Source organism: Rutilus rutilus (genome assembly GCF_951802725.1).
Source record: "Rutilus rutilus genome assembly, chromosome: 11".
Lineage (NCBI taxonomy): Eukaryota > Metazoa > Chordata > Actinopteri > Cypriniformes > Leuciscidae > Rutilus > Rutilus rutilus.
Window position 1 is genome coordinate 7,020,232 of NC_140216.1, and position 25,636 is coordinate 7,045,867.

General features: G+C 36.4%; 3 protein-coding genes across 3 annotated transcripts; all 3 read right to left on the bottom strand.

Moving 5' to 3' along the window:
- Positions 1 to 445: 445 nt before the first annotated feature.
- On the bottom strand, positions 446 to 2,140 carry smim12 (small integral membrane protein 12). Its single transcript, XM_084423681.1, has 2 exons — positions 2,083 to 2,140; positions 446 to 1,629 (listed from the first exon to the last, which is right to left on the bottom strand). The coding sequence occupies exon 2, from the start codon at positions 1,605 to 1,607 to the stop codon at positions 1,332 to 1,334; it is 276 nt and encodes a 91-aa protein (XP_084279807.1). The 5' UTR covers positions 1,608 to 1,629; positions 2,083 to 2,140; the 3' UTR covers positions 446 to 1,331.
- Positions 2,141 to 2,324: 184 nt separating this feature from the next.
- On the bottom strand, positions 2,325 to 11,547 carry pef1 (penta-EF-hand domain containing 1). Its single transcript, XM_084423798.1, has 5 exons — positions 11,473 to 11,547; positions 10,137 to 10,398; positions 6,853 to 7,008; positions 6,515 to 6,658; positions 2,325 to 3,167 (listed from the first exon to the last, which is right to left on the bottom strand). Exons 1-5 carry the CDS (start codon positions 11,488 to 11,490, stop codon positions 2,938 to 2,940), a joined length of 810 nt encoding a protein of 269 aa, XP_084279924.1. The 5' UTR covers positions 11,491 to 11,547; the 3' UTR covers positions 2,325 to 2,937.
- Positions 11,548 to 12,911: 1,364 nt separating this feature from the next.
- gjb9b (gap junction protein beta 9b) lies at positions 12,912 to 16,593 on the bottom strand. The gene is made up of 2 exons (XM_084422743.1): positions 16,540 to 16,593; positions 12,912 to 14,890 (listed from the first exon to the last, which is right to left on the bottom strand). The coding sequence occupies exon 2, from the start codon at positions 14,873 to 14,875 to the stop codon at positions 14,078 to 14,080; it is 798 nt and encodes a 265-aa protein (XP_084278869.1). The 5' UTR covers positions 14,876 to 14,890; positions 16,540 to 16,593; the 3' UTR covers positions 12,912 to 14,077.
- Positions 16,594 to 25,636: the final 9,043 nt, after the last annotated feature.

Genomic DNA, 25,636 nt, shown 5'->3' on the forward strand with positions numbered 1-25,636 from the left:
GTCCAATTAAACCAGCTGCCTAAGTTTCAACGTACTTTGCAAATTATTCCAGGCAGAGGGAGCAGCAAATTGAAATGCCTTTTTCCCCAATTCAGTACGCACCACTGGAACAGACAGTAAGAATAATTCCTGGGACTGTAGGCTATAGCTACAAACATCATTTTTTACAGATGTAGGTATAAAGATATATACCTACATATATATACCTAGATGATATATACCTACTTGTAAAAGAGATTGTAATCTCCATGTGATTTTTTTCTTTTTTTTTTCTGGTAAAATAAAGGTAAAATAAAAAATAATAAAAATACATCTCCTGGGGCATAGCAGTAGTGCATCTGCGTTTTCAATATGGCGTCTAACCTGACTAAGGTCTATTGTTATGCAATGCAATGTGCAAAATTCATTTTAGCTGGAAAGATCATCTGACAAAAGGTACCAAAAGGACAGTGTAACTTCACATTTATTATGAACAGCCTCCCACACACTTCACCACAAAGTTAGCTGTGCAATTATCACTGACATTTTTGCCATAATGATGCTTATGAAAGCACTGCATGCGTAATGATCCCCGCAATAGTATGAGTTCACTGTACTGTACAGGGAAATGGACTCAAAACTTACAGATAATTGGTTTAAAATATGAGATCGTTCTTTTGTTCCACATATCCAAAGTGAGTTCTTACATTAACCGAAAAGATTAACACTGGGGCAGAACTTAACTTTCATTCCTCACTATTCACTTCTGTCCATTATTACTAATTAGCTGAAGACCAAGAAAACAGAGCTTATATGAATTTCTGAGCATTCTGAATCTGAATCACTTCAGCCACCCAAAAGTTGAAACATCTCAAACAATTTCTAGCCTAACTCAAGTGTTGCCTTACATAGACACACTCTTATTCACACAGACACAAACTTAACAAAGGTGGTCTTTCTTTGGGCTTCAGTCTCATGAGCATATGACAGGGAGCACAAATGGAAAAATTATTAAAGCCTTCCAAGTTTGGACTTATATAGTCATGTGTCTGCATGCCTAAGGGCAGAAGATGAATATTAAAAAGTCTCAAAAGAATGAAAGTTGTAAAATATTCTCTCAGCAGTCAAGTTCCACCAGCTGGCTTGGTAAATATTACAGCAAGACTCCATTTAATTAGGACGGCAGAATGAAGTAGCACAGAAGTGGACATGAAATCACACACACACACACAAAAATTCTAGATGAAGTTCCTGTCCCTGGGGCCGTAGAGGTTGACAAATGAGCCAAAAGTTTGAGAAGTTGCACATCATTATATAGTAATCTTGGAGGACTTCGTGACATTTAATAAGACTTAGTTCTTAACCGGTCGGTTTCTTTCCAGCACCGCCCTAGGTGTGAATTCCAGTTTGTCCTTCAGGCTGAGGACCTGTGTACTGTCCTGACCGGTCAGTTCCTCTAATTTTCTATCCTCCCGTAGCTCTGCAATGCCCCTCTCTTCTCCTGGGGCATTTGGGGTGCCCCTGATAAACCACTCAAGCTGGTATCCAACAGCTCCCACCACAAAGGCCACTGGGAAGGTCACATAGGGTGCATAAGTGCGCACAGCAGTCCAGATCAATGGCCACATGGTTGCGGACTCAGAAATACACCTGAAAAAGGTAATTTCAAGTTCTAGAAGGTTATTCACCTTTGGCAAGATGACAATGTCTCATTACTCTGGTAACCAGTGCAAAATAAAAGGATTGCAAATATACATATGCTTTCATACAACCTACAAAGGATTGCAAATATTGTTTTTAGAGGGTAGAAGGAATCTAATGACATAAACATGATCGTGTTAATATGTCCAACTACACACATACACACACTCAGACATTGCTAGTAAATTTATATTTATACGATTATAAAAAGTCATGTCACTGTTACAAGGGTACCGGTGTCATAGCATGAGGTGTGAAATGGCGCTATTAAAATACATTGATAAGACATAATGGGTTCCTAAAAACATAGTGAGAATCCCGCTGACGGTTTAGTGCGTACTATTTCATACATTCCTTAAATCATTTGCGCGTGCGTTTATAAAATCTCATGATTGTACATACCTCTAATCACTAGGCGATTCCACTTCCTGCCTCGTTGCGTCACTGTAAGCAACAATCTGATTGGCTATTTGTTTACGTCAGAATGACGTTTTAAATTCTCATTCGTTCAGGGAAAAAAAAGAATGCAGAATGTCCTAGTAAAGCAATGCTGACACCCAGTGACCAATGCTGAGACGCACTGCGTGGGTTTGTCCTGAAATTACAGCTTATTCTTATTTTTGAATAAGTACGAATATCAATTTAGACACTGTTTTATATTTATTTAATTTATTTTTTTATTAAACAAGAAAAAAGTAAAAAGCAAAAAACAAAAACAAATGAGAGAATACTTCACAAATACAACAGATTTTTTTTTGTAATTGTAAACAAAACAAAAAAATTCACCATTTATTGTTTTATATGAAATAAATGAGTGTGGACAGTTAAGGGTAGCATAAATAAAAATAAAAGCTTTGGAGAGAGAGAACTAAACATTTAATTTCAAGCATTCATTATCACAAGTTTTCATATTTTGGCAAATATTAAAAAAAAAAACAAAAAAACAAATTTTAAAAGGGAAAATATTCACTTCCATGACAAACACCAATTAATTAGTAAATAGTGCTTGTTGCATAGCTAATGGCGTTTTATTCACATGTACCACTGATAATTTGGGCATTAGTTTAATAACTGGATTACATATGTGTGGTAGACTTTTGCGATGAGTGCTATATTTGGCTAGTTGGCAATGAACATAGTTTTCAGCTCATTGTGGTGAAACAAGGCAGAGCTGCAGTGAAAGGCACTGTTGAGAGGGTGAAGTGTCGTGCCACACATTCAGAGTCAGGTCATCTTCTGAATTGCTCATGCAGTTCTTTACATCAGTCTGATAACGGCACTAGACAGGAAGTCTTCGTAACTCAACCTCACGTTGCCAGTCATGCCGGTGTCTTTCTCGCGGAAGGCTTGGGTCATGCTCTGGAGCTGCGTGCACACCTGAATGAAGCGGTCCAGCTGGAGAACCCCAGTCACACCGGGTGCAGAGTAACGGTTCACCAGTTCCTGAATAAACTGAGGACTCAGATTGTAGCCCATCTGAGATAATGCTGGAAGATAAGAAACACATGGGTAAATAAAAACATTACATTTACACTATACCGTTTACAAGTTTGGTGTCTTTTTTTATAAAGAAGTCTCTTATGCTCACCAAGGCTCCATTTATTTGATTAAAAATATACAGTAAAAACAGTAATATTATGAAATCTGTTCTACTTCAATATATATTAAAATTTAATTTATTCATGTGATGCAAAGATGAATTTTCAGCATCATTACTCCAGTTTTCATTGTCACATGATCCTTCAGAAATCATTCTAATATGATAATTTGCTGCTCAAGAAACATTTATTTTTTATGTTGAAAACAGCTGCTTAATATCTTTGCGGAAACTGCGATCATTTTATTTAATGAATAGAAAGTACAAAGCCTATACAGGCTCAACTAAACCATTCTACTGTTGTTTTTGTATCCACCATGTTTTCAATACACTGTCACTCACCAGTAATCAACCATGCACTTTCAGGCTTATTCACATCTTTATAATGGCATCCACTATTTAGTTAGCCTGAGGACCTAACTCTGCTAACTATAGAATAGTGTTGTTCGTACAAAATCAGTGAGGATAAAAAAAAAGACATTGCAAGATAACAGCTACAATTTTGAGATTATTTTAAGAGCAATTTTCCATGACGTCTCAAAAATGAAATCATCCCGACAATAATGCTGCATTAAATCGCACAGGATTAGATGAAAAAAGGGCTTTACAGCAGAGAACACAAGCTCAGTAACTGTCTTTTCCTTACAAACTTTCTGTGACTGGCACATCTTGTGCGTGTGTGGTCCTAGTAAGCCCTACGTTATAGTGACAGAATGTCCCCAAAAGGACAAAGACTTCGGATATTGCCATATTTTTGGGGACATTCATTTTTGGTCCCCATCGGGAAAACAGATTATAAATCATACCAAGTAAAAAAAAAAAATTGAAAATCTAAAAATACAGAAAGTTTTCTGTGATGGATAGATTTAAGGGAAGGGTAAGGAAAAAGAATATATAGTTTGTACAGTATGAAAATCATTATGTCTATGGAATGTACCTCTAAAACATGAAAACCCAATGTGTGTGTGTGTGTACAGGTTTGGCTAAACCTGAGGGCCAAATGTCCTCACTTATATACTGAAATATTATGACAACCGACTGACTAGTGAGGATATTTTACAGATCCTCACTAGTTTAAAAGGCTTATAAATTGTCCAAAACGTGTTTTTATCCAAATACAGTGTTTTGCACATTGTGTGATGGGTGGGTTTAGGGGTAGGGGTTGGGTTAGGCCATAGAAAATATAATTACCTGATTTGAAATCAATGGAAGTCATGCAATATGCAATTTCCTCACTAATATAGTCAAACAAATGTGCGTGTGTGGTTCAAGCATACCCTATGTTATTGGGACAAAATGTCCCCACAAAGATGGCAAACCCTTCCATATTTAAACAAATATGTTCTTTCCTGGAAATGGTATTAATTTAAGTTATTTGTAATTATGATTAACCATGATTAGTAAACACATTAATCTCTTTGCAAAAAACAAATATGTGACGCTTATGTATGTAAGTGAAATGCTACTGTATGTGAATCACTTGAAATGCTTCGAGAAAATATACATAAAAACATGTTAGCTGATGAAAGCAGTGGAAACTTCCTGTGGTTAGATTTAGGTTTTGATTACCAAATCTAAAAGTAATACCAGTACTTTACTAAGTGCCAAATGTGAGTAAAAATACATTTTCACAAGCAAATAAAAATACCGGCAACTGGCTGGTAGGTTTATTAAGAGCTACAACACAATATGTGGTCTATATAAAATTGTTAGAATGACAATCTGACATAAATTAACAATTGACAATCTGCTGTAAATTAAACGAACTGATTTAAATAATTCAGTTGGTGATTTTCATCTGGCTATCACCAGACCAAGCTTAATCTTAGAAATAAGATTGAACATTGGTCTGGGGAGTCTGCTCTGTATTTTCTACTGCACAAGAGGCGTGATCAACGGGTATAGTTCAAATGACTCTGTACGCAATTGGATAGTCCTTCAACCAATCAGACCAACGATCCAGGTGACGTACTTTGCAGTGAAAACCCCAGGCAGGAAATGTGTCAACAAACGTGTTGGTTTGGAGCATTGATCAATGGTTTGCAGAAGCAGCAATGGCTTCGAGCAATTTTTGCAGGTTGTGCAAAAAAAAAAAAAAAACATGAAAGTGAGTGGTATTTACACCCTCCAGAGCGATTTGTTTGCTAAACTAAAGAAGCCATTGAGCATCGTCGAGAGGTTAAAGGGTTAGTTCACCCAAAAATGAAAATTCTGTCAGTAATTACTCACCCTCATGTTGTTCCAACCCCGTAAGACCTTCGTTCATCTTCGGAACACAAATTAAGATATTTTTGATTAAATCTGAGACCTGGATTTGGATCTAGATTTAATCAAAAATATCTTAATTTGTGTTCCGAAGATGAACGAAGGTCTTATGGGCCTTTCACACAGGACGCGGTATGCGAGTAAGATTTAAAAACTTTTAGCGGGAGCTCTATTACGTCTGTTTTTGTTTCTTAGTTTCAGGTTTAATGTTTGAATAAATGTTTTATTCTAAAAAAAGAGCTGACTTCGTGATTCTTGTTTTAATTCAGATATAAAATTTTGCCGTTCATCCATTTTGATTTCCGTCCTTTTTTGGATCCCCCGATTCTATTGGCCGCGCTGGTAATCGTCACAGAGCGCAGCGGCAAAAGTTGAACTATTTTGAACTTTGACCGCGGCGTGCACGTGAGCACGCCAATGATGCGCACCGCTGCGCTTGCGCTTTGATCGACGCAGCAACAAAACGTCCTTGCGCGGCGCAAGCCATTGAGATGAATGGGTTTTATAGCGCAGCGCCGCGCATACCGCGTCCTGTGTGAAAGGCCCATTACGGGGTTGGAACAACATGAGGGTGAGTAATTACTGACAGAATTTTCATTTTTGGGTGAACTAACCCTTTAAAAGGAATTGGATTGGATTAAACCCGCCAATAGCGCGCCAGGTGGATAAGCCAGTTAGTGATTGGTCCCCGCAAATTTGTAACGGAAGCAGGATAGAAGAATGTACAGGTTTCCAGCCTGAGCTGCAGGGCGAAATCAAATCGCCGGCAGATCGGGCTGGGTTTACCCGGTCTAATGTGGAGATACTCTACTGTTCAAAAGTTTGTATTGTAAAGAATTGAATACTTTTATTCAAAAAATGTTTTATTCTAATCAGTGCTTAGTGACTACAACTGATGTCATAACAGTGTATCATGTGGCCTTAACTTCAAACGTGTTGTCTTGGGTCCTTTTTGACCTCTAATTTACTCACCCTGGTGCATCTCATTGCTGTTAATTGATCCCGATCGGTCCCGGTCGAACTGTTGGAATATTGCCCTCCACTGCTGCAGAAACATCCACAGTGCAGAGAAACCATAGACATCTACGCGTCCGGATTTGGTCTTGTCAAACATATCTGGAAATGAAGACAAAGCACTGATTCCTTCTTCAACTTCCTTTGGCACTGGAGATGTCATCAGATGACTTCTATTTTTGTAGATATTCTATTCTATCTTCTAGAATTCTGAATTTAGTTATATTGTGATACAAGCATCCATTCAATAATTTAGCCGCTGTCAGGGGGGTTATGTTAACAATGGCAGCACTCACTGAGCATCATAATGCAGGTTTCGTCATTGAAACTGGAGTTGTTGGAATTCATGAGCGCTTGCTTCAGCTCTTTTCCGTTAATGTAGCCACTATGATCTGTGTCCACAGAAGAAAACCACTGGTAGGCCTCAGGGTTCACACCGGGAGGAATGTTACCTACAACATGAAAACGGCCTGCATTAGTGAGTTAGATGCAAATGAATTTCCAACATATTCCAAAATGAGATAATTCAGTCAGTTAAAAACAGATAGTTAAAGGGATACTCCACTTTAAAATGAAAATTCTGTCATCATATACTCACCCTCATGTTGTTTCAAACCTGTATGAATTCCTTTCTTCAGCTGAACAGAAAGGAAGGTATTTAGAAGAATGTCAGTAACCAGACAGTTTCTGGTCTCATTGACTTCCCTAGTAGGAAAAAAATATACTATGGAAGTCAATGAGACCAGAAACTGTCTGTTTACTGACATTCTTCTAAATATCTCCCTTTCTGTTCAGCAGAAGAAAGAAATTCATAAAGGATTGAAACAACATGAGGGTGAGTATATGATGACAGAATTTTCATTTTAAAGTGGAGTATCCCTTTAACCACAGGTCAAAATGGTATTTAGGAATGAAACAATAACTCCAATAAGATTATTTTTGGTGTATACTCAAATCCCTTTGGTCGTTTTTTTGGACGGACAAAAAATGATACAAAGAAAATAAATAAATAGCTAATTTATATTCACATGTGGTATCTGCTATTTACTGAATGGAGCAGTTTCAGATGCAGCATATGCCTAAGTGTGCAAAATATTGTTCATTACTTGCAAAATGACAGTAGGACGATGATGAGAACAAGCAGTACTATAGGTCGGATTTGAAAAACATCTTGGAAATGGGCCCAGTGTGAACAAGCCTAGGTTGTCAGTGATATGTCATCTTGGTCCCAAGAGGGACAAGAATAAGTTGTGCAATTTGGTGAAGCGCAGACGGTCACTGTATCCCTCGGGAGGGATAAGCACTGTTCAGAGGACAGTCTTTGAATTTGACAGACTTTCCCACAGGACATTACAGAATACTTACCGACATAAACGCAGAAGGACACATACACACGAACCCCTTCGCTCAGAATTACCACACTCATCACTCTAATTCTCCTGTGGGCACATTCTGTACCAGATCAGTACAAGCTGCTTCTGCCATCCTGCAGTGTCTCAGCATCAGTCATTCAGTGAGGGGCATGTGACACAGCTGCAGTGCAGGAGGATCAAGGACCTTGTCTGCAGCACCTTCATAAATTCCTGTCTTTCGTATTTTATTCACAGCCCTCAGCCACTGCATGCCTGATGGAACGGCATCGGCTCGCACTGTCTTAGCTGCCAACCCTGACACTCAGACATCATCAGTCAAATCAGCCCGGAGCTGCTGCCTACCACTCCTGAGACCATGTTGAAAAATTCACCTGCTGGACCAACATCTATTACGGTGTATCTGAAGATGTATGAAGCTGTGGAAAACATTCTGATAAAAAAAAGTAACTACATTCCTATTCCTCCACAGTCTATTAACCAAAAGGTGAGATATTAACATGATATATACACTACCATTTAAAAGTGTTTTAATGTTTTGAAAGGAGTCTCTTGTGCTCATCAATGCTGCATTTATTCATTTTTATTCATTCATTTAAATGTATTCAATTTAAAATAAGTGTTAATTTAAAATGTATAAAAAAAACCTTTTAATATTCATATTACAACTTTTAATTCTATGAACTTAAATAATATAAATTTTTATATATTTAATTTATTCTTGTGATGTCAAAGCTGAATTTTCAGCATCATTACTCCAGTCTTCAGTGTCACATGATCCTTCAGAAATCATTCTAATATGCTGATTTGATGCTCAAGAAGCCTTTATTATTATCAATGTTGTAAACAGTTGCTGCTTAAAGGTAGGGTAGGTAATCCTGTTCAGAAACACTTTTTTTTATACTGGGTGAAATGGTCCTTCCATCCTGAGAGTTTCATCAACTGGATTTTATTGGGTTTCCTTTTAGACCACTTGATTTATAACTTGATATAAAATGTCATTTTTCCAATAGTAAAAAAAAAAAAAAAAAAAAAAAGTCACGTCTACATCGTTTGTCTTCTTATATCACAATAAGAACATTGCACCCACTGCGCGCGCTGCCCTGCGTGCACTCATCACATGTCACCGTTCCCGGAAATATTCAGCTCAAAGCACCTGCATATGCAGTCAGCGAAGGCAAACAAGGCAAAAACTACTTCCTCGGACCCTGCCCGCACTCTTGAACGACCTCCTCTGCTTCGCCCTCAACCCCGGACCTGTCCTCGAACCGACGATGCGGTACTTGTCTCCGGACTCGGAGTGTACGTTAGTCTTCATTAGAGTCAACAATGTTTTCATCATGGAAACTCTTACATGCAAAACACCGTATATGTTATGAATCTTACACGAAATTCACCTTCATCACAGTGTAACTGATGGTAGTGGAAAAACGTGTATCAATGCAACCTGTTTTTAGTTTTGCCTTATAAATATAGCTCGTTACCAAATGAAACTTTACCATTATCGATATGCTAGCTTGATAGTGAGTACTAAAAGAAATCTTATTTGTTTATATTCATAGTGATAAAGTTAGGTATTTTATTACATGTGATTCTGACATGATGTCACTGTATGTACTGCGCTCCTTCCTCTCCACTCGTCTCAGGTAATAAATGCGTCTTCCAGCTGAGCCTGAGCGTTTGGCGTCGCGCGTTCATGTGTTTTGGGGGCGTGGCTTTGGAAGGAGCTCAGAAGGGAGGGGGTGGGAGTGAATGGAAATAATGAGCTGTGTTTATTGCAGATTAAAAGGTCTACAGTCACTCGATTTTTATATTTTCTTTTTCAGAGTACTTACATTTTAATTATGTATTGGTATATAAAGACAGTTTAAACAAATTTGGAATGTTGTTTTTTTAGAAAAATCCTACCTACCCTGCCTTTAATATTTATGTAGGATTCTTTGATGAACACCAAGTTCAAAAGAACAACATACATTTATTTGAAATAGAACTCAAGTCTTTACTGTCACTTTTTATTATTTTAATGCATCCTTGCTGAATAAAAGTATAATCTTTTTTTTTTTAAAGAAAAGAAAACAAGCTTGAGTGTCCTTTTTGTACACACAAACACACATTTGCATACATAAATAATTTTGTAATATATTTATATATATATGCTCCTAATATATACTCTACCCAACTAAAATGAAATAGAGTTAAACATCTCTAACCTGCAGGTGCCTGCTGACTATATGGTCCTCTCTGGGGTTGTCCATAACCTCCGTATGGACCACCAGGAGCTTGGCCCCCACCGTACGCCGCTCCTGGTCCAGGTTGACCATGAGACCCGTATGGAGCCCCTCCACCATACTGTTGCCCAGGAGCGGCACTGCCATAATGTGAACCATACTGTCCACCAGCAGGACCACCTCCATACGGCGCCCCTGGAGGGGGGTGGCGTTGGGGAGCGTTACCTCCTTGTCCCGGATAACCCTTTGAAAAGCAAATAAGGAAAAGCTTGTATTGGGGAAATGTTTGTATGAAACATCAACAGAGAATCAGCTGTGGCCCATAACAAAGGCAACTATGTCACTAAAACAATAAATAAAGGATTCTAATTTAAATGAAAGGTTAGATGAATATGTACATTCTGTCATAATTTACTCGCCCTCAAGTATGACTAAATCTCTTACATGCGTGGAACACTAAAATGTATATTATTATTATACCGATATTTATAATATGAATATAGGAACTATGGTTACACTTTATTTTAAGGTGAAATAGTTCCATTGTACTTACTCAAATAACTACTGAGTAATATTAATGAACTACATACATTACTTACTATAGAGTTATGGTTAGAGTTAGGGTTTGGTTAAGGGTTACATATGTACAGTTATTACTATAGTAAGTACATGTAGTAACATGTAACTATGCCACCTTAAAAAGTGTTACTGGAACTATTTTAGGAAGAATTAGATATTCAGTCACCATTCACTTTCAATGCATGCTTTTCCATTCAATGAAAGTGATTGGTGACTGAGACTGTCTAACATCATCTCTTCTGTTATGGAAGGAAAAGTTCGGACCATAACATGGTACTGAGTCAAACTGGTCATCACATATTCTTTTATTTTGATTTTACAGCAGTAACAATAACTGCGGGTTATGATGTATTATGGTAAAAGGGTAACGTTACAGTAGCTAACGTTAAGACCCAAAAGTGACACATTTCCATTTAACATCTTTGTTGAATGACATTAATCAAGATAAAGATGTAAAACACATAATCATTTCATTTAATGTGATAAACTACTGACCAACACGCAATAAACACACACAAAAACATAATTTGAAAGTATTTCAAATCAGAGTAGCTACAGGGCTAACTGGCTAGCCTGTAAAAAGCCTGTTTTAGGCGATAACGCGATCACAAATATGCATAATTTCCCTGTACACCAAACACTAAGAGTTTAGACCGTGAGACAAATATGAAAGAATTATATAAGCATTAAATATACATATAAATATTAAAAAAGGCTAAACCCGGAAGAAAGATTTTACCTGTCCGTAATAACTCATTCCGCGGAGAATCTTTCTTTAGCAAATGGACCGCTCGGGCTGTATATAATAAGACCCGCCTCCTGAAGCTGATTGGTTCGCTATCACGTTCGTCAAAGGCGCAGCCTCATATTTTCCATCACATTGGTTAAAACAATGGGAAACTGCTCATCATCGTAGAAACTTTGAGTCACTGTTTACGTGGTGTTTTGTTTAACCATATTTATGAAGGCGGGTGGATAAAGTTGTCATTGAGGTAAGAGCGTGATTTATGTGGCCATTTGTAATATAGCCTACCATTAGGATGTACTGTAACTAGGCTACATGACACTTCTTGGCTTTGAGCAAATGTCTGTCTTCATATAGGCCTATTGGAGACTAGGGCTAGTTGTCACAACTTTTTACTCATGTGAATATTCCTTCATTTCTGTCAGTTTCTGTACAGACAGCCTACCGAATCGGCTACAACAATAACTAAAGTTTCCATTATTGGACAGAAATAAATGAACATTCAATAAATATATTGTTACACTCACATGTAGATAATGTTGAATTTTAATTAGGCAATTTAATCCATTATTTAAAGAGTTAATTTGTTACATGATTTCTGTATATAAATAGGCCTAACCATTATTTATTATCCTTATTTATTTTATTTTCTGAACTATTTTCTGTGCCATTTTTAATGCCAATGCAAGGGATATAATTTGTTACAACATGCCCCAATAGTCAAACTATCTGGGGTTAATATTGTCATAGTCACGTGCCATTAAAAGACTTATAATGCAAAACTCACGTTTATATTGTTTTCAAACATATTTATGTGTCCGCTGTGTGTACTCAACCACCTTATGTGGTAAACATTCATCCACTTTTGTTATTGAAACAATGTCTCAAAATGAGCTGTTCAGGAATGCGCTCCAACATGATGTCACATTGGAACAGGCCCCGCCCACGACTGGTGACACAATCTGGCCTATTAACTTAGATTTTTTTCCCCAGTTTAACTAGTTTATCCTCACCAGAGCCCAAACCAGTTAAGTGGGTAAACCAATTCATTTCCTCACCTGAGCCCAAACCAGTTAAGTTAGTAAACCAGTTAATCTCCTTGCCAGAGCATTTAACAGCAGCATTCAAGTAAGAAATGCATTCTTATTAAAGCTACTAATTCAGTCAAGAGCAGTGAATGATTTTCTGTTTTTCTTTCATTGTTTAACAGAATATATGCAGCATATATGTTTTAATGTTATACGAACACATAACTGTCTTTTTTTTTTTAAGACACCATATCGCATAACGATAATACAATATGATCGGCCATTAATTAATAATAATTCACAAATAAAGAACAGGTCATACATGTATATTTAAATTAAAAAGGGGGAATTTAAGTAATCGTAGATGCCCATAACTCTACGTCTTGAAAATGCAATGCAATGTTTCATCAACTGGATTTTATTGGGTTTCCTTTTAGACCACTTGATTTATAACTTGATATAAAATGTCATTTTTCCAATAGTAAAAAAAAACAAAAACAAAAAAAGTCACGTCTACATCGTTTGACTTCTTATATCACAATAAGAACATTGCATACACCGAAATATACAGATGATTTACAGTACTCACTGTTAGTCATAGCAGCATCAAATTATCAATGGAATAACATTAAATGAATGAACACAAATTCTATACTTTCATTTTTCATTTTTAAAAAAGGTATGCAAAATAATCTACAATCTTGACACCATTAATCGTAACTTCTGAGTATTAAATGTGGATGAAGCTTTCAGTTACTCTTAAATGCCATTATCATGAAAAGAATCAATGGCGTTACTAAAGTATAAATATTACTAAAATAACCTATGCTTTTCAGCATTATTTTAAACAGTGAAATGATTACACAAAACAATTCACACAGCAACAAAGTAATTAAGTCATACACTCTCCAAATTAAGAGACATAACAGATTTAAGTCAAACTAATACACAATAATGATGCGATTTAGTGCTTCGTAGTATAGGCTATTTAGTAGTGCTTTACTTTGAAGTATGTGCAGCTAGTGTTGTTGAATTGGGATAAGAAAGCATGTTTCTGTAAACAATGTACAGTAAGTATTTTTTTGAGAAAATCATGAAGGTATTCATGTATAAAGTATAAATACATCCCAGTTCCCAAGGTTAGTTGGCCTTCTGTCCGGCTTTTAAGGGTGTCTGAGTTTAAGAATGCTGTAATGTCAATGTTTTGTAGTTGATCTCAGACTTTAATAAGTGTGGGCACTTATTCATTTACTGTATTGGGCCAGGGACAGGAATGGATGCTCACTGTGTTCTCATCCCACCAAGTTGTTATATTTTATGTACACTAGGGAGCAGTGTGCTCCTTTAGTGAACGAGACTCAAGAATACCATCGCAATGGCCTTCTCATTTCAAATCATTACATTAAAAAGGACACTCCAAATTAGTCATTGTCACAGGAAAAAGTCCTTAAAATATTTTAAATGCAGTTTTCCTTTTGGTGTATTGGCATGATTGAATTATCTACAATATCGGCCAATATCCAACATACTGTTTATCACACTTGCTTGTTGCAGAATCAGAGTTCAGACCATTATTTGTTCGGTCGTGAATCCTTTTCATCTTCTGCGGCTTTTGCCTTTTCCAAGTTGGCGATGTTCTGGGTGGATGAGGCTGTTGGATCCACTCTTGTGTATGTGAGGTTCATTTTCAGGTCTCTCTGTCTGCGCAGGCATTTGCGAATTTTGTTGTTAATCAGGTAGAGTATCTCACAGATACACATGAAGATGCACACACAGGTGGAGACCACCATAAAGATGGTGAAGATTTTCTTCTCTGTGGGACGGGAGATGTAGCAGTCAACAGTATTTGGACAAGGCGATTCAGTGCATTTGGTAACATTTGGCATGTCGAAATGATAAATGTAGTACAGAATATAGAGGAAGCCTGCATCGAAGCCAGCTTTGAACAGCAGGCTGAGTATGTAGGTGTACCACAGGCCTCCACGCTTCCTCCCAGGGTTGGCGTACAGGTGTTTACCCTCATGGAGAGTGGTGTACTTCTCATCCCTCATTTCACGATACTTGACGTGAGCCACCACCATGAGAGATGGGCACGTGACGAAAATGATCTGCATAGCCCATAGACGGACGTGGGAGATGGGAAAAAAATTGTCGTAGCAGACGTTAGTGCAGCCCGGCTGGGCGGTGTTGCACATGAAGTCTTTCTGTTCATCGCTCCACACCTGTTGAATAGCCACCACAAACACCAGGATTCGGAAGATGAACACCATGGATAGCCAGACGCGGCCAAACACGGTGGAGTATTGGCTGACCCCGCCGAGCAGGACTTGCAGAGACATCCAGTTCATTTCGGCAGGTGTCTTACTCATACCAGGATATGAGTTCTACAAACAAATAAATAAATAATATAAAAAGAGCAGGTTTTTCAGTGGCAATATCTGAATGCACCATATCAGTTATGGTTGCCAAATATAGTTGTTTTTTTGGAATACATTTTAAGTTATTTAATATGAAATATTTGAATTAATGAATGAATGAGGCATTTATATAGCCTCATATATAAATGCCTCATTAATTCAAATATTTAATTGTGCATTGCTTATTTTCTCTATTTTGACATTATCTCAAAGGTCATTTTTTTTAAAACAATAATAATTAAAAAAATACTGTGAAATGTAATCTATAGCAAATTTCTAAATGAATAATACTTTTTCATATATTTTGTGATACTTAAATGACATGGTGAATTAAAACAACTGATATTCAATTATTTAAATAAAATGTTATAAAATCTTAATATCAGACATTTATGAATTATTTGCCATAACAATGTTTTAAAAGGTATTGGCTTATCAGTATTGGCCAGAATTTTAATATCAGTGCATGTCAGGGAGACCAGGTTGACTGATTTAATGCAGATAATATATAATAATAATAATAATACATCAATTGTATTATAGAATACAATGAAAGCAAATTTGATTATTTCAAAGTTGTCTTAATAAAATGGATGCTTGATTTAGACAGTATTTACTCAACTTTCATTTAAAAATAAATAAATAAGATTATTGGACGATTCCAGTAATCATAAAATGGCCAAATACTGGAAAATAAATCATCCTTTATGATATATTGGCCATCACTAATCCATTCAATATCTTTTTTCTGTGATGTGAGTTTTTGCTTAATGTTAACAAATTAAAGTATATATATATAATACTTTAATTTTGATAATTTATAAAAAGAATATGAGCTATAAACATTTCCAAAATCCCCCTACTAAATATCCACTTTTTATTTTTTATTTTCTCTTTCACTTTCAAGCTTTTATTTGGAATCAGAATGGCTTATTGAGGATTAAGTTGACAGAGCTGGAAATAACAGCCGTGAATAACAATATTTAACGCTATTGTGTTTTCCCCCACATTTATGAAGACATTCACATGACACGGATTCCATGTCAAGAAGATGCAATTAAATAGTTTCAGTGAGATGCAAATCAATTTTTGGAGGCTTTCTTTTGATTATTTTCCAGCAGCCAATAGCAAGCAGTGTTTTTAAACAATAACAATAAATTTGCAATTTAATTGTACTTTAGTTCATTATAAATATTTGTCATTCAAGGTCTGCATAGCATTCACAATAATGTATTTACCATTGAATAGTTTGCAACAACATTATGCTCAAAACACTATTAAAATAGTTTACAGTGTGGATAACCTGTTGTATTCAGAAAACTCAGTATAGCCAGGAGTCTTTACAGTTAGACAGCAGATATTACTGTCTAGAGCGACTAACAAAATGCACTTTAGTTTAACTTTAAGTTAAAGTGTATAATTTAGAACGTACTAATGCAAATATTTTTTGGTAAATATAACTTATGTGATTTTATCCCTATCATAACAACAAACAACCTAATAATTGTTTTGTTTTTTAGCAATTAGGCAAATATAACTGATGTGAGTTATGATCCCTATCATAGCGACAAACAACATACTTAATTTGAGCAGAAATAAATCATATATGTCCTTACCTTTTGGGGTTTGAGAGTTATGAGGCTTTTGTTCTTTCACTGGAATCATTTACTGGAATCAAAAGGGAAAGTTATTCCTGTTAGACATTCTGAACATGCTTGATTTTGTTGGAGAGCTGTGCCCATTCATGTCAATGACTCACCCGAGTTAACCTTAAATGAAACCAAATGTAACAATGAAACTTTAATGAAACATCATTGTGTCTACTTCAGTGAAGGGTTTGCTATTGTAATTGGTTTTGAGTAAAACTAGAGGGATTTAATAAAGTAACTCAGTCAGTTTTAAGAGCTAAGGTTGTTTAAAACTAAAACTTTAAAGCAGTACAGTGGATGTCAATTATTTTGTTTACTTATAGGTGTGTGTGTGGGTGTGTGTGTTTGTTGTGGGTGTATGTTGGTCTTTGTGTCTTTGCCTACTAGTGCTTCTCTGCATGAAATATATAAAGTCACCATTGTGTGTTGCTGCGATGACTAAATTCTCATAAAGCTAGACAACATTTCCAATACTTTTTTATTAGATATTTGACATGCCACATTTATGGTGCATCTTGAATAAAGTCTTTTGTTCTTGCTTTGTATTGTCACACATAAATACCCATGGGGATTAGAGGAAACAAAATCTAAACTAAAGTTCAAATCAAACTGAAAGTGTGTATTGTGTGGTGTATTTTAGAAACCTTAAAGCAACATTCCAAAAGGGTGGATCATGTTTGTCATGTGTTTTCATTAAACAACAGATGACACTCAATGGCCTGGTTTCACAAGAATATGCTTATGAATATGCCTTAGAAAAGAAAAAGAAAAAAGAAAAAAACATTAGGCTACAGCTGTGTATCTTGAGACAAAACAATGGCACTGACGTATTTTAAGATGTATAATTGCTTTCAGTTAAATCAACTCAAACATGCATTTTAGTCTTGGACTAAACCAGGTGAATATCAGCTGGATATGATTATATACAGGTAGATAGTGGGAGAAAGATGGGAGCAGGAAAAATACTTTTTGTATCTATTTTAAAGACTCACAATGGACATGAGGACAAAGTAGCTGAGGGTGCAGTGGGCTGAACGGCTATGTCTTCCTTTAGGCTGGTACTGCCATGGTTATAGCCTTGTGTGTCTGTGGGTGAATATGAACGAATATTTGTCATGTTTTTTTTTTGTTTTTTTCTGCGAGGCTCTCCGAGAGTAATTGGATACAACTTTCACCTCCATGCTGTCAAACAGAGTTTGTTTTCAAATAAAATGCCTCGGGCTGTCAGCTTGTATACCCCGTACCCATCTTTGAGAGTTTGCATGCAGATACAGTATTGCAAGTTTGTTTACCTATAACACATAACAGCTTATGCAGAACATGTTTCTCGAAGACCTCACTGATTTGGCATGTATATGTATTTTCAAACTATGGCCTGATCTCCCGCACCTCCTTTCTTCCACAAATTTGCCCAACAACAGTTGGATTCAAATCGATATCCTTGCACAGATTTTTATTTCCCTGAAGGATAGTCCCGGTAGGATTTTGGTGATGGGATAGTCCGAAGACCTATAAAATGTCAGGTATTTTAGATTAAACTTCTAATGTTTTTAATACAGAGCAGGACTTGCCATGACTTTTTCATAACAGGTATAAACATTGTTGTTACCCCTATTGCTTGTTTCTTAGTGATGCATAAAACATGGTATTATAAAGGCTGTAACGCTTTGTCCTGGATGCCCTCGTGTCTGTAAACCTGTCACTCATTCTCTCTGCTTGACAGAAATCTTAATCTCACAAAAACATGTCCAGGTCGCATTTCACCAAATATATATATATATTTTTAAATGATAATTAAGCACATCCCTAACCACCAATTTCCATTACCATAATGTTTAGTAATTTAAGTAAATCATTTTTATTGCTAATTCCTATTATGTTCTAATACCCGCCATTATTCTCAGTGGTGATGTCTCTTATGCTCACCAAAGCTGATTTTTTTTTATTTAAAATACAGTAAAAACAGTATTATTGGGACATATCATTACATTTAAAAATAACAGTTTTAATAGATATTAAAATGGGATGCCAAAGCTTAAAATTAAAGCAACGGCTGTTGAAAAATCCATCTCACATGATCCTTCAGAAATCATTAATATGCTGACTTTGAAACATTTCTTATTATCGTCAATGTTGAAAAAAAATAGCTTTCCTGGATTCTTTGATGAATAGAAAATTCAAAAGAACAATTATTTGTCACAGTGTAAAGACTTAACTGTCATTTGATCAATGTAATGTGTCCTTGCTGAATATATATAGGCCAATTAATTTCTTTAAAAAAATACTGACCACAAACTTTTGAATGGCAGTGTACATGTATTTAATAATGTATTTCATATGCATTATTAATATAATCTAAATGTATTCATTTATTTACTTATTTGCATTTCATTAATGAGTGCTTCAAAATAACGCCACAATAAAATCAATTCTAAAGGGTTCTAAACACATTGATTTCTTGGTGAAATATAATCTGAAAATGTTCTTGATTGGATGAGATTCTCATGAGAAGGGCATGCCACTACTATCATTATGGAGGTCATGGTACTGGTTGAATGAGGAAGGAGAGAAAGATGAAAGTCTTTGATCGTTTCACAAAGGCACCACTAGAGAGGGCTGAAGCTCCACTATCATCCATCAACATTTTTCTCTGAAGCCGGCAGGTTATTGCTGAAGCTTTGGAAAAGAGCTTTACAACTCAGCCTCATGCTGAGAACAGAAGCGACACAGCTGCAGAGGAATTCTATATTTGTGACTCCGTTTTTAATTAAACTGCCAACTAGACGTAAATATTAATAATCCAAACCACGTCGTCTGCATTAAACCTAACCTATTTCCTGTTCGGCTTTATCTTCCCAGTGTTTCGTTTGCATCACGTGACTTGTAGCCTTTACTTCCTGCTGAACTGCCCACAATAGACCATGCTTTACTTTGTATAAGAAGCTTTGGGTAAGAAAGCAACTTTAAGGAACATAAATGTAAACGTGAATGCAGTGCAAGATCTCAGTAGAGGCAGCGCATTGCAGATGGTCACTATTTCAAAGACTGTTAGTCTGTCTCTATATACCGAATTCTCTGTGCCTGACTGCATCACCGAGTAGATTTACCAGAGGTCGTAGCTGTGGGAGAAAGAGTTAAGACCTTGAGACCAGGATGGACAAGAATAAGAGAAAATGACTAGATATAAAGGGAAACCTGGCTGTGAGAGAGAGACAGTGACTTAGCAGTCAAGACTTGTGCTCTTCTGAACCGGGGGAAGGATGGGGTTGTGTCTAGGGGGCGAGGAAAGGAGAGCTGTCACGAAGCGTCTCAGCCAGACTTCGGGTGAATGTAGATGTGTCCTGCTCAAGCAGAGCTTCCGCTTGTCATACCTGGCAACTCAAATGCCAGCTGGAACACTGAGCTGTTCTTGAGCCGCTATGACAAAGGGGTAATGTCTCTGCAGGCCTGTGTTGTGACAGATCTGTGGCTTACTTTTTGCAGGAGGCATGGACTGTGAGAGTGTGTTTTGCTCTAGCCTTCAGGACATCACCTAGACTGAACAGCGCTTGGACTCGACTCCAGTTGCTGCAGTTTTTCTTTTTACTATGAAGGAGTTTTGATTGCTGAATCTGTTGATTCTGCTGCTTTCAGGAACGTGGACATCTTTTTAACAGTGCTTGCAAGGAGTTCCTGTACCGATATTCCTCAGACATTCTGGTTACGGTTTGTTCCGAACCTCTAAACCCAAGTATTACACTTCTGCGATGAATTCAGCCCAAACCGCTCAATGTGCAGACTCTGTAAGATAACTTTTATTTTTATTTGGTTGATTTAAAGTTCAAGTTTGATCATCTCTCATTGACCGACATAGATGTTGTTGTTTTTAGATGCAACATTTCATTTAGAAATAGGCCTTAATCTATAGCTAAAACTTTGGCTCTGGCTTGCTGTTGCCTTACTCTTTCGCCTTTATATCTCATAATTATGCCTTATCATATCTTCATTTTGGATTTTTATTTCATAATCAGGAACATATCATAATTTCAACTTGTTATAATTTTGAGAAGTCACAATATTGACACATAATCTCAAACTCAAAATGATGATAGACATTACACAAGTCAAAATTTTGAGCTCATAAATATGATAATTCCGACTGTACACCTCATAATTATGACTTAATATATCATAATATATACTTTTTACTACATATTATTATCTAATAAGTTTGACTTTTTATGTCATAAATGAGAAAAAAACTCAGTAATGAAATAAAAAGTCCTCATTGAGTGTCTATGACATATTACTCAAATCAATTTCAACTTAACATTTATCCAAAATTTCATTTTTTTTTTTTTTTTTTTTTTTAATAGGCCTACATGACAATCATCTTTGAGGTGGTTTGTTACTGCTGTGCGATTTGGTATGCAATCCCTATAATCTATAGCCTGTATTTCTCTCTTCTATCCTTCTTTTTGGTCTGGCCTCAGCCAGCAGACAGAAATCTGTGGCCAGAATTGTAATTGCCGTGGCAATCAGAGCGACACGGTCAGCCAAGTCAGCTGATTAGAGAACTTCAGTTCATCTGCAGCCTTCGAGGTTTAGCTGTCAAAGAGAGGACACAGATAGAGAGTGACAGACGGGTTGAGTGTTTCTGAGAGAACTTATAGGTTTTCTCTCCTCATATCAGCGCACTGGTTATTGAGACATGGAGCAAAACAGGCTGGAATTATTTTAGATCAATGGTAGACATGTTCAAAATGATTCATTTACAGTTTGGCGCAACATCCTGCAAAATGTGTTTTTGTTTTTGTTTTTTTCATTGTCTGTCTGTCAACATGGAACATCTCAGATAAGAAAATAATGTGTACTGTCATGTCAAACATTTATTATAAATATGATTACATTTAGCATTCTTTTCATCTCCATTTATTGAAATGTCACTATCAGACAAAAAAATCTGTTGGGTTGACGGCTTATGGTGTTGACAAAACCATCATATTTTGCATTACGTGTGTGTGTGTATGTGTGTGTGTTCCTAGCAAGCCCTACATTATGGGGGCAAAATGTCCCCACAAATATGGCAATATCCGAAATCCTTGTCCTTGTGAGGACATGTTTTGGTCCCAATGAGGAAAACAGCTTATAAATCATACTAAGTGATGTTTTTTGAAAATCTGAAAATGCAGAAAGTTTTATGTGATGGGTAGATTTAGGGGGATAGATTATACAGTTTGTACAGTATGAAAATCAGTATGTCTATGCAATGTCCTCATAAATGAATGAATTAAATGGGTTTTTTTTAAAAACTTTTTATTCATCAAATAATCCTGAAAAAAATAGCACGGCTTTCACAAAAATATATTAAGCAATCTTATTTCAACATTAATAATAATAAGAAATGTTTCTTGAAAATCAGCATTTTAGAATGATTTCTAAAGGATCATGTGACACTGAAGGCTGGAGTAATGATGCTGAAAATTCAACTTTGACATCACAGGGATATGTTTATATATATATATATTCAAAATAGAAAACAGTTATTTTAAATGTAAATAATATTTCACAATATTTCTGTTTTTACTGTATTTTTGATCAAATAAACTCAGCCTTTGTTAGTAAACTGTTGCTAATGGGGTTCAATGTCTCCAGAAACAATGAACAGTCTAGGTTGAGTCATTTAAATTCCTTTAAAAAAAAAATCTGTCTGATTACCCCCCACCTGCTAACACACTGCCTGATGCAACCTGTAGAAAATCTCTCACATGGACTGACTATTAATGAACTATGGCCCCATAGAGAGTTCTGGTTGTTTCTGACCTGTTATTTTACATGCCCTTCAATGCATACATTACTGCTAGCATAGCAGATAATAGACTCCATAGCCAGACAGTGATCCTCATTTAGGAGTTGGTGCCATTGATTCTAGGATAAGACACATTTGGACACACATGTGTCTAGGTTTGTGGGCATGCATTGTAACATATAAAAACGTATTAACTGGGATCTCAATAATGGAAAACTCCAAGCAGATCAATTGGAAGTGCAAATTTAAGAGTCTGAACCACCAAGCCGTAATTTTGCAAATTGGTATCAAGCCAAATGGATTCTTCACTAGGGCCTAGCAAAGAAAATTAGTCTTACGTTCCAAAAAATCTTGGACCCCTTGAGCAGCTCAAAATATCTGAAGAAAATGGAAAAACCGCTATGGATTTTTTAATGGTCGATAGATGCCAATATCAGTGTCAGGGTGGCCGATGGGTGATCGGTATATATAAATCTACCAGTTCAGACTCATACCGTCCCAGAAGTATATAACTTTCTTTGTTCTGTGGAACACAAACAGAGATAAAAAAATTAAATGAAAAAAAATCTATGTCCATAAAATTCAAGTGTATGGGTCACCCAAAGTTGGGGCTTGAAAAACTGTGCAAAACAAACTCGGCATCCAAGGGCGTAGATTTGGTTTGAACATTGGGGGGGGGGTTGAAGTTTGGGTATGCCTCCTTTTCATGTGATCATGGTATAAATATTGGGGGGGTTGTAATGCATAGATTTAAATATTGGGGGGGTTATCTCCCCCCCAACCCCCCCACAAATTACGCCCATGTCGGCATCCATACATCCCCAGTTGATGAATCAGTGTCTTCTGAACCAGTGTTTAAAGTTTGGTTTATATTTCAAAAAGTACTTTTTCTCACACACCTATTGTTTTGCTTCAGGACACATTGATTCAACAATTTGGATCATATGGATTACCACCATGTTTGTTTTGCGTTCTTGCATTTTTATTTTTGGAATATCCCTTTAAATAACACATGCTGCAATGAAATTTATATGCGTTGCATACAATATATTTTCTAAATTAGAAATAAATGGTCTGAAAATGAATTAAAAATGACATGACAGCAGCTAACTGAATATATAGCGCATCATAGTTTGAAGTCAAGGATTCAGCATATGTCACTCGTGTGTGTCCATTGTCAGCACTCGAGTCCTTTCCACATCCAATTCGCACAGACCAACCGTTGCGCACGGAGTACACTTGTATTTCTGCAGTCTACAAATGCACACTTCAGAGGATCTAACATGATACCTTTTCATTGACAGCATTCTCAAAGTTGTCAAAATAAAAGTCTTCTGTAGCAGGACGGTATAATCGGAGTGAGAAACCCTATAAAAGCGGACTACGCCACCCTGTTAAACACACAGGAATGTCGTTTCAAAAGGAGGGCCTGAGACATGGATACAAAAGCTTTATTTCACAATAATCAAGCATGATTCTTAAAAGATTCTTAAAAGACTGTGGGATTGGGGCTAGAACATGCAAACATTGAAGACACTAGAAATCATGAAAAAGGAGACTGAAGCTTACCTATGGCAGGAAAACTAGTTTAATGAGCACAAGGCTCTTATAATCACGAAACTCTTACCGCCAGGTGCACAGATCTCACTACTAGTAGTGGGAAGTTCGGATTATTTTACTGACTCGGATCTTTGAATCTCGTTCAGCAAAATGAACCCAGCAAACAATTTTGTGTTTAAAAGACGTCTAATAGCCGTCCAAAATCTAGGCTAAAACAAGGCTAAATTTGGGCTGTCAGCGAAAATGTTATAGATGTCTAAACGTAGCCCAAGAATAGACTAGTCATCAAATAGACAGCAAATGAATGACTACATATAATAGACAACAAAATACAACTTAAGGATTCTTTTTACTCAAATATAACACAAATTAAATATAAAACTTTGATTAAGAACAATATAAAAATTAACTACTTAGACAGCTTAAGATAATAAATGAATTATGACACTTATTAATTATACAAAGTATTATAAATACAATAAAAAATATTAAAAAATTATATTAAAAAATATTAGAAATTAACTTAAGATAATGAAAATATAAAGAATGACAAAATAAAATATTTTAAACAACAAATAGCTAGGTATAACTTACATAACTGTAAAGATTGGGTTATTCTCTTAACTCTCAACAGTGAATAAATTATTATTTTATTCCCCCACCGCCTGCTCTCCCTGGTGCTTGTTTGAAATGCTCCCCAATTGAATTTCTCAAGTCTAACACTTTTGCCGCTGGGAAGTTGGTCATCACGGCATTTGTGACATTTTTTTTTAACTTTTGATACGCTCATTGTGACAGGGAGATGTAATGTCTATGTAATGTAATCTAATGACGGAGAAAAGTGCAGTCCTCTCAAATGCCTCCTTCTGCAGCGGACCGCACCCCCCTTCATGTTGAATTTTGACATTAAGTAATTTTTTAAAACCCTAAAATATAATACAAATTAAGGTGGTTAACAATTACAGACAAAGATCGACATTTCAAAATGACATTTCTTAAATTAAAATTTCACAATGTTGTGAGCACATGAACGACTTATTGAGTATTGACACAGCAATGTTTGATTAATGTTGCAGGTTTTGTAGGCTTTACCTGTCCAACATCTTTCTAGCACGGTCTTTGTGGTTTCTCCCTCCAATTTTGCACAACTTTGACACCTGAAAAAAATGTGCATGTAAGTACTTGCCAAGTAGTGGTATATGCTTCAGGGTACAAGTGTTTACCAACCTTAAACTTGGATGCCCATTGACCTGCAAGTTTTCCATTACTAACCCTATATAACTATTCCAGCGGATTGAAAACGCACACCTCCAGACTGAGAAATAGCCTTTTCCTTAGAGTGCCCCCTCCTCTATCTGTGTCTGTCTCCATCATTGTCTGGCACAACTGAATTAATTACTACACAGTGATTGCTGCTGTAACTAAAAAGTAGCCAAGTAATTTAACCTCAAGTGTGCATGGACTAATACATTCATCTGTACTGTTTTTTTTGTGTGTTTTTTTTGTTGTTGTAAGTGTTCTGATTAGGTTTTAATGCACATCTGAGCTATTTGCATTATTGATGGGGGGGGGGGGGGGGGGGGGGGGGGGGTTAACCATTGCTGCCCGGGTCTCCGCACTTTCCAATTGCTTTTCCAGGTATCGGAACTCCTCCTCAGTGGCCAAGATAGACAGGTTCAAGGTGTCTGGTTCCACCCTTTCTCCAATTCTTCGTAT

Bases quoted from the DNA above. Each gene is read 5' to 3' on its own strand.
- smim12 (XM_084423681.1), bottom strand. From the start codon at position 1,607: ATGTGGCCATTGATCTGGACTGCTGTGCGCACTTATGCACCCTATGTG.
- pef1 (XM_084423798.1), bottom strand. The intron at 7,009-10,136 runs GTTAGAGATGTT...TTCATGTTGTAG, and splicing joins TAGTCAGCAGGCACCTGCAG to GTAACATTCCTCCCGGTGTG. The intron at 6,659-6,852 runs GTGAGTGCTGCC...CTTCATTTCCAG, and splicing joins AACCTGCATTATGATGCTCA to ATATGTTTGACAAGACCAAA.
- gjb9b (XM_084422743.1), bottom strand. From the start codon at position 14,875: ATGAGTAAGACACCTGCCGAAATGAACTGGATGTCTCTGCAAGTCCTG.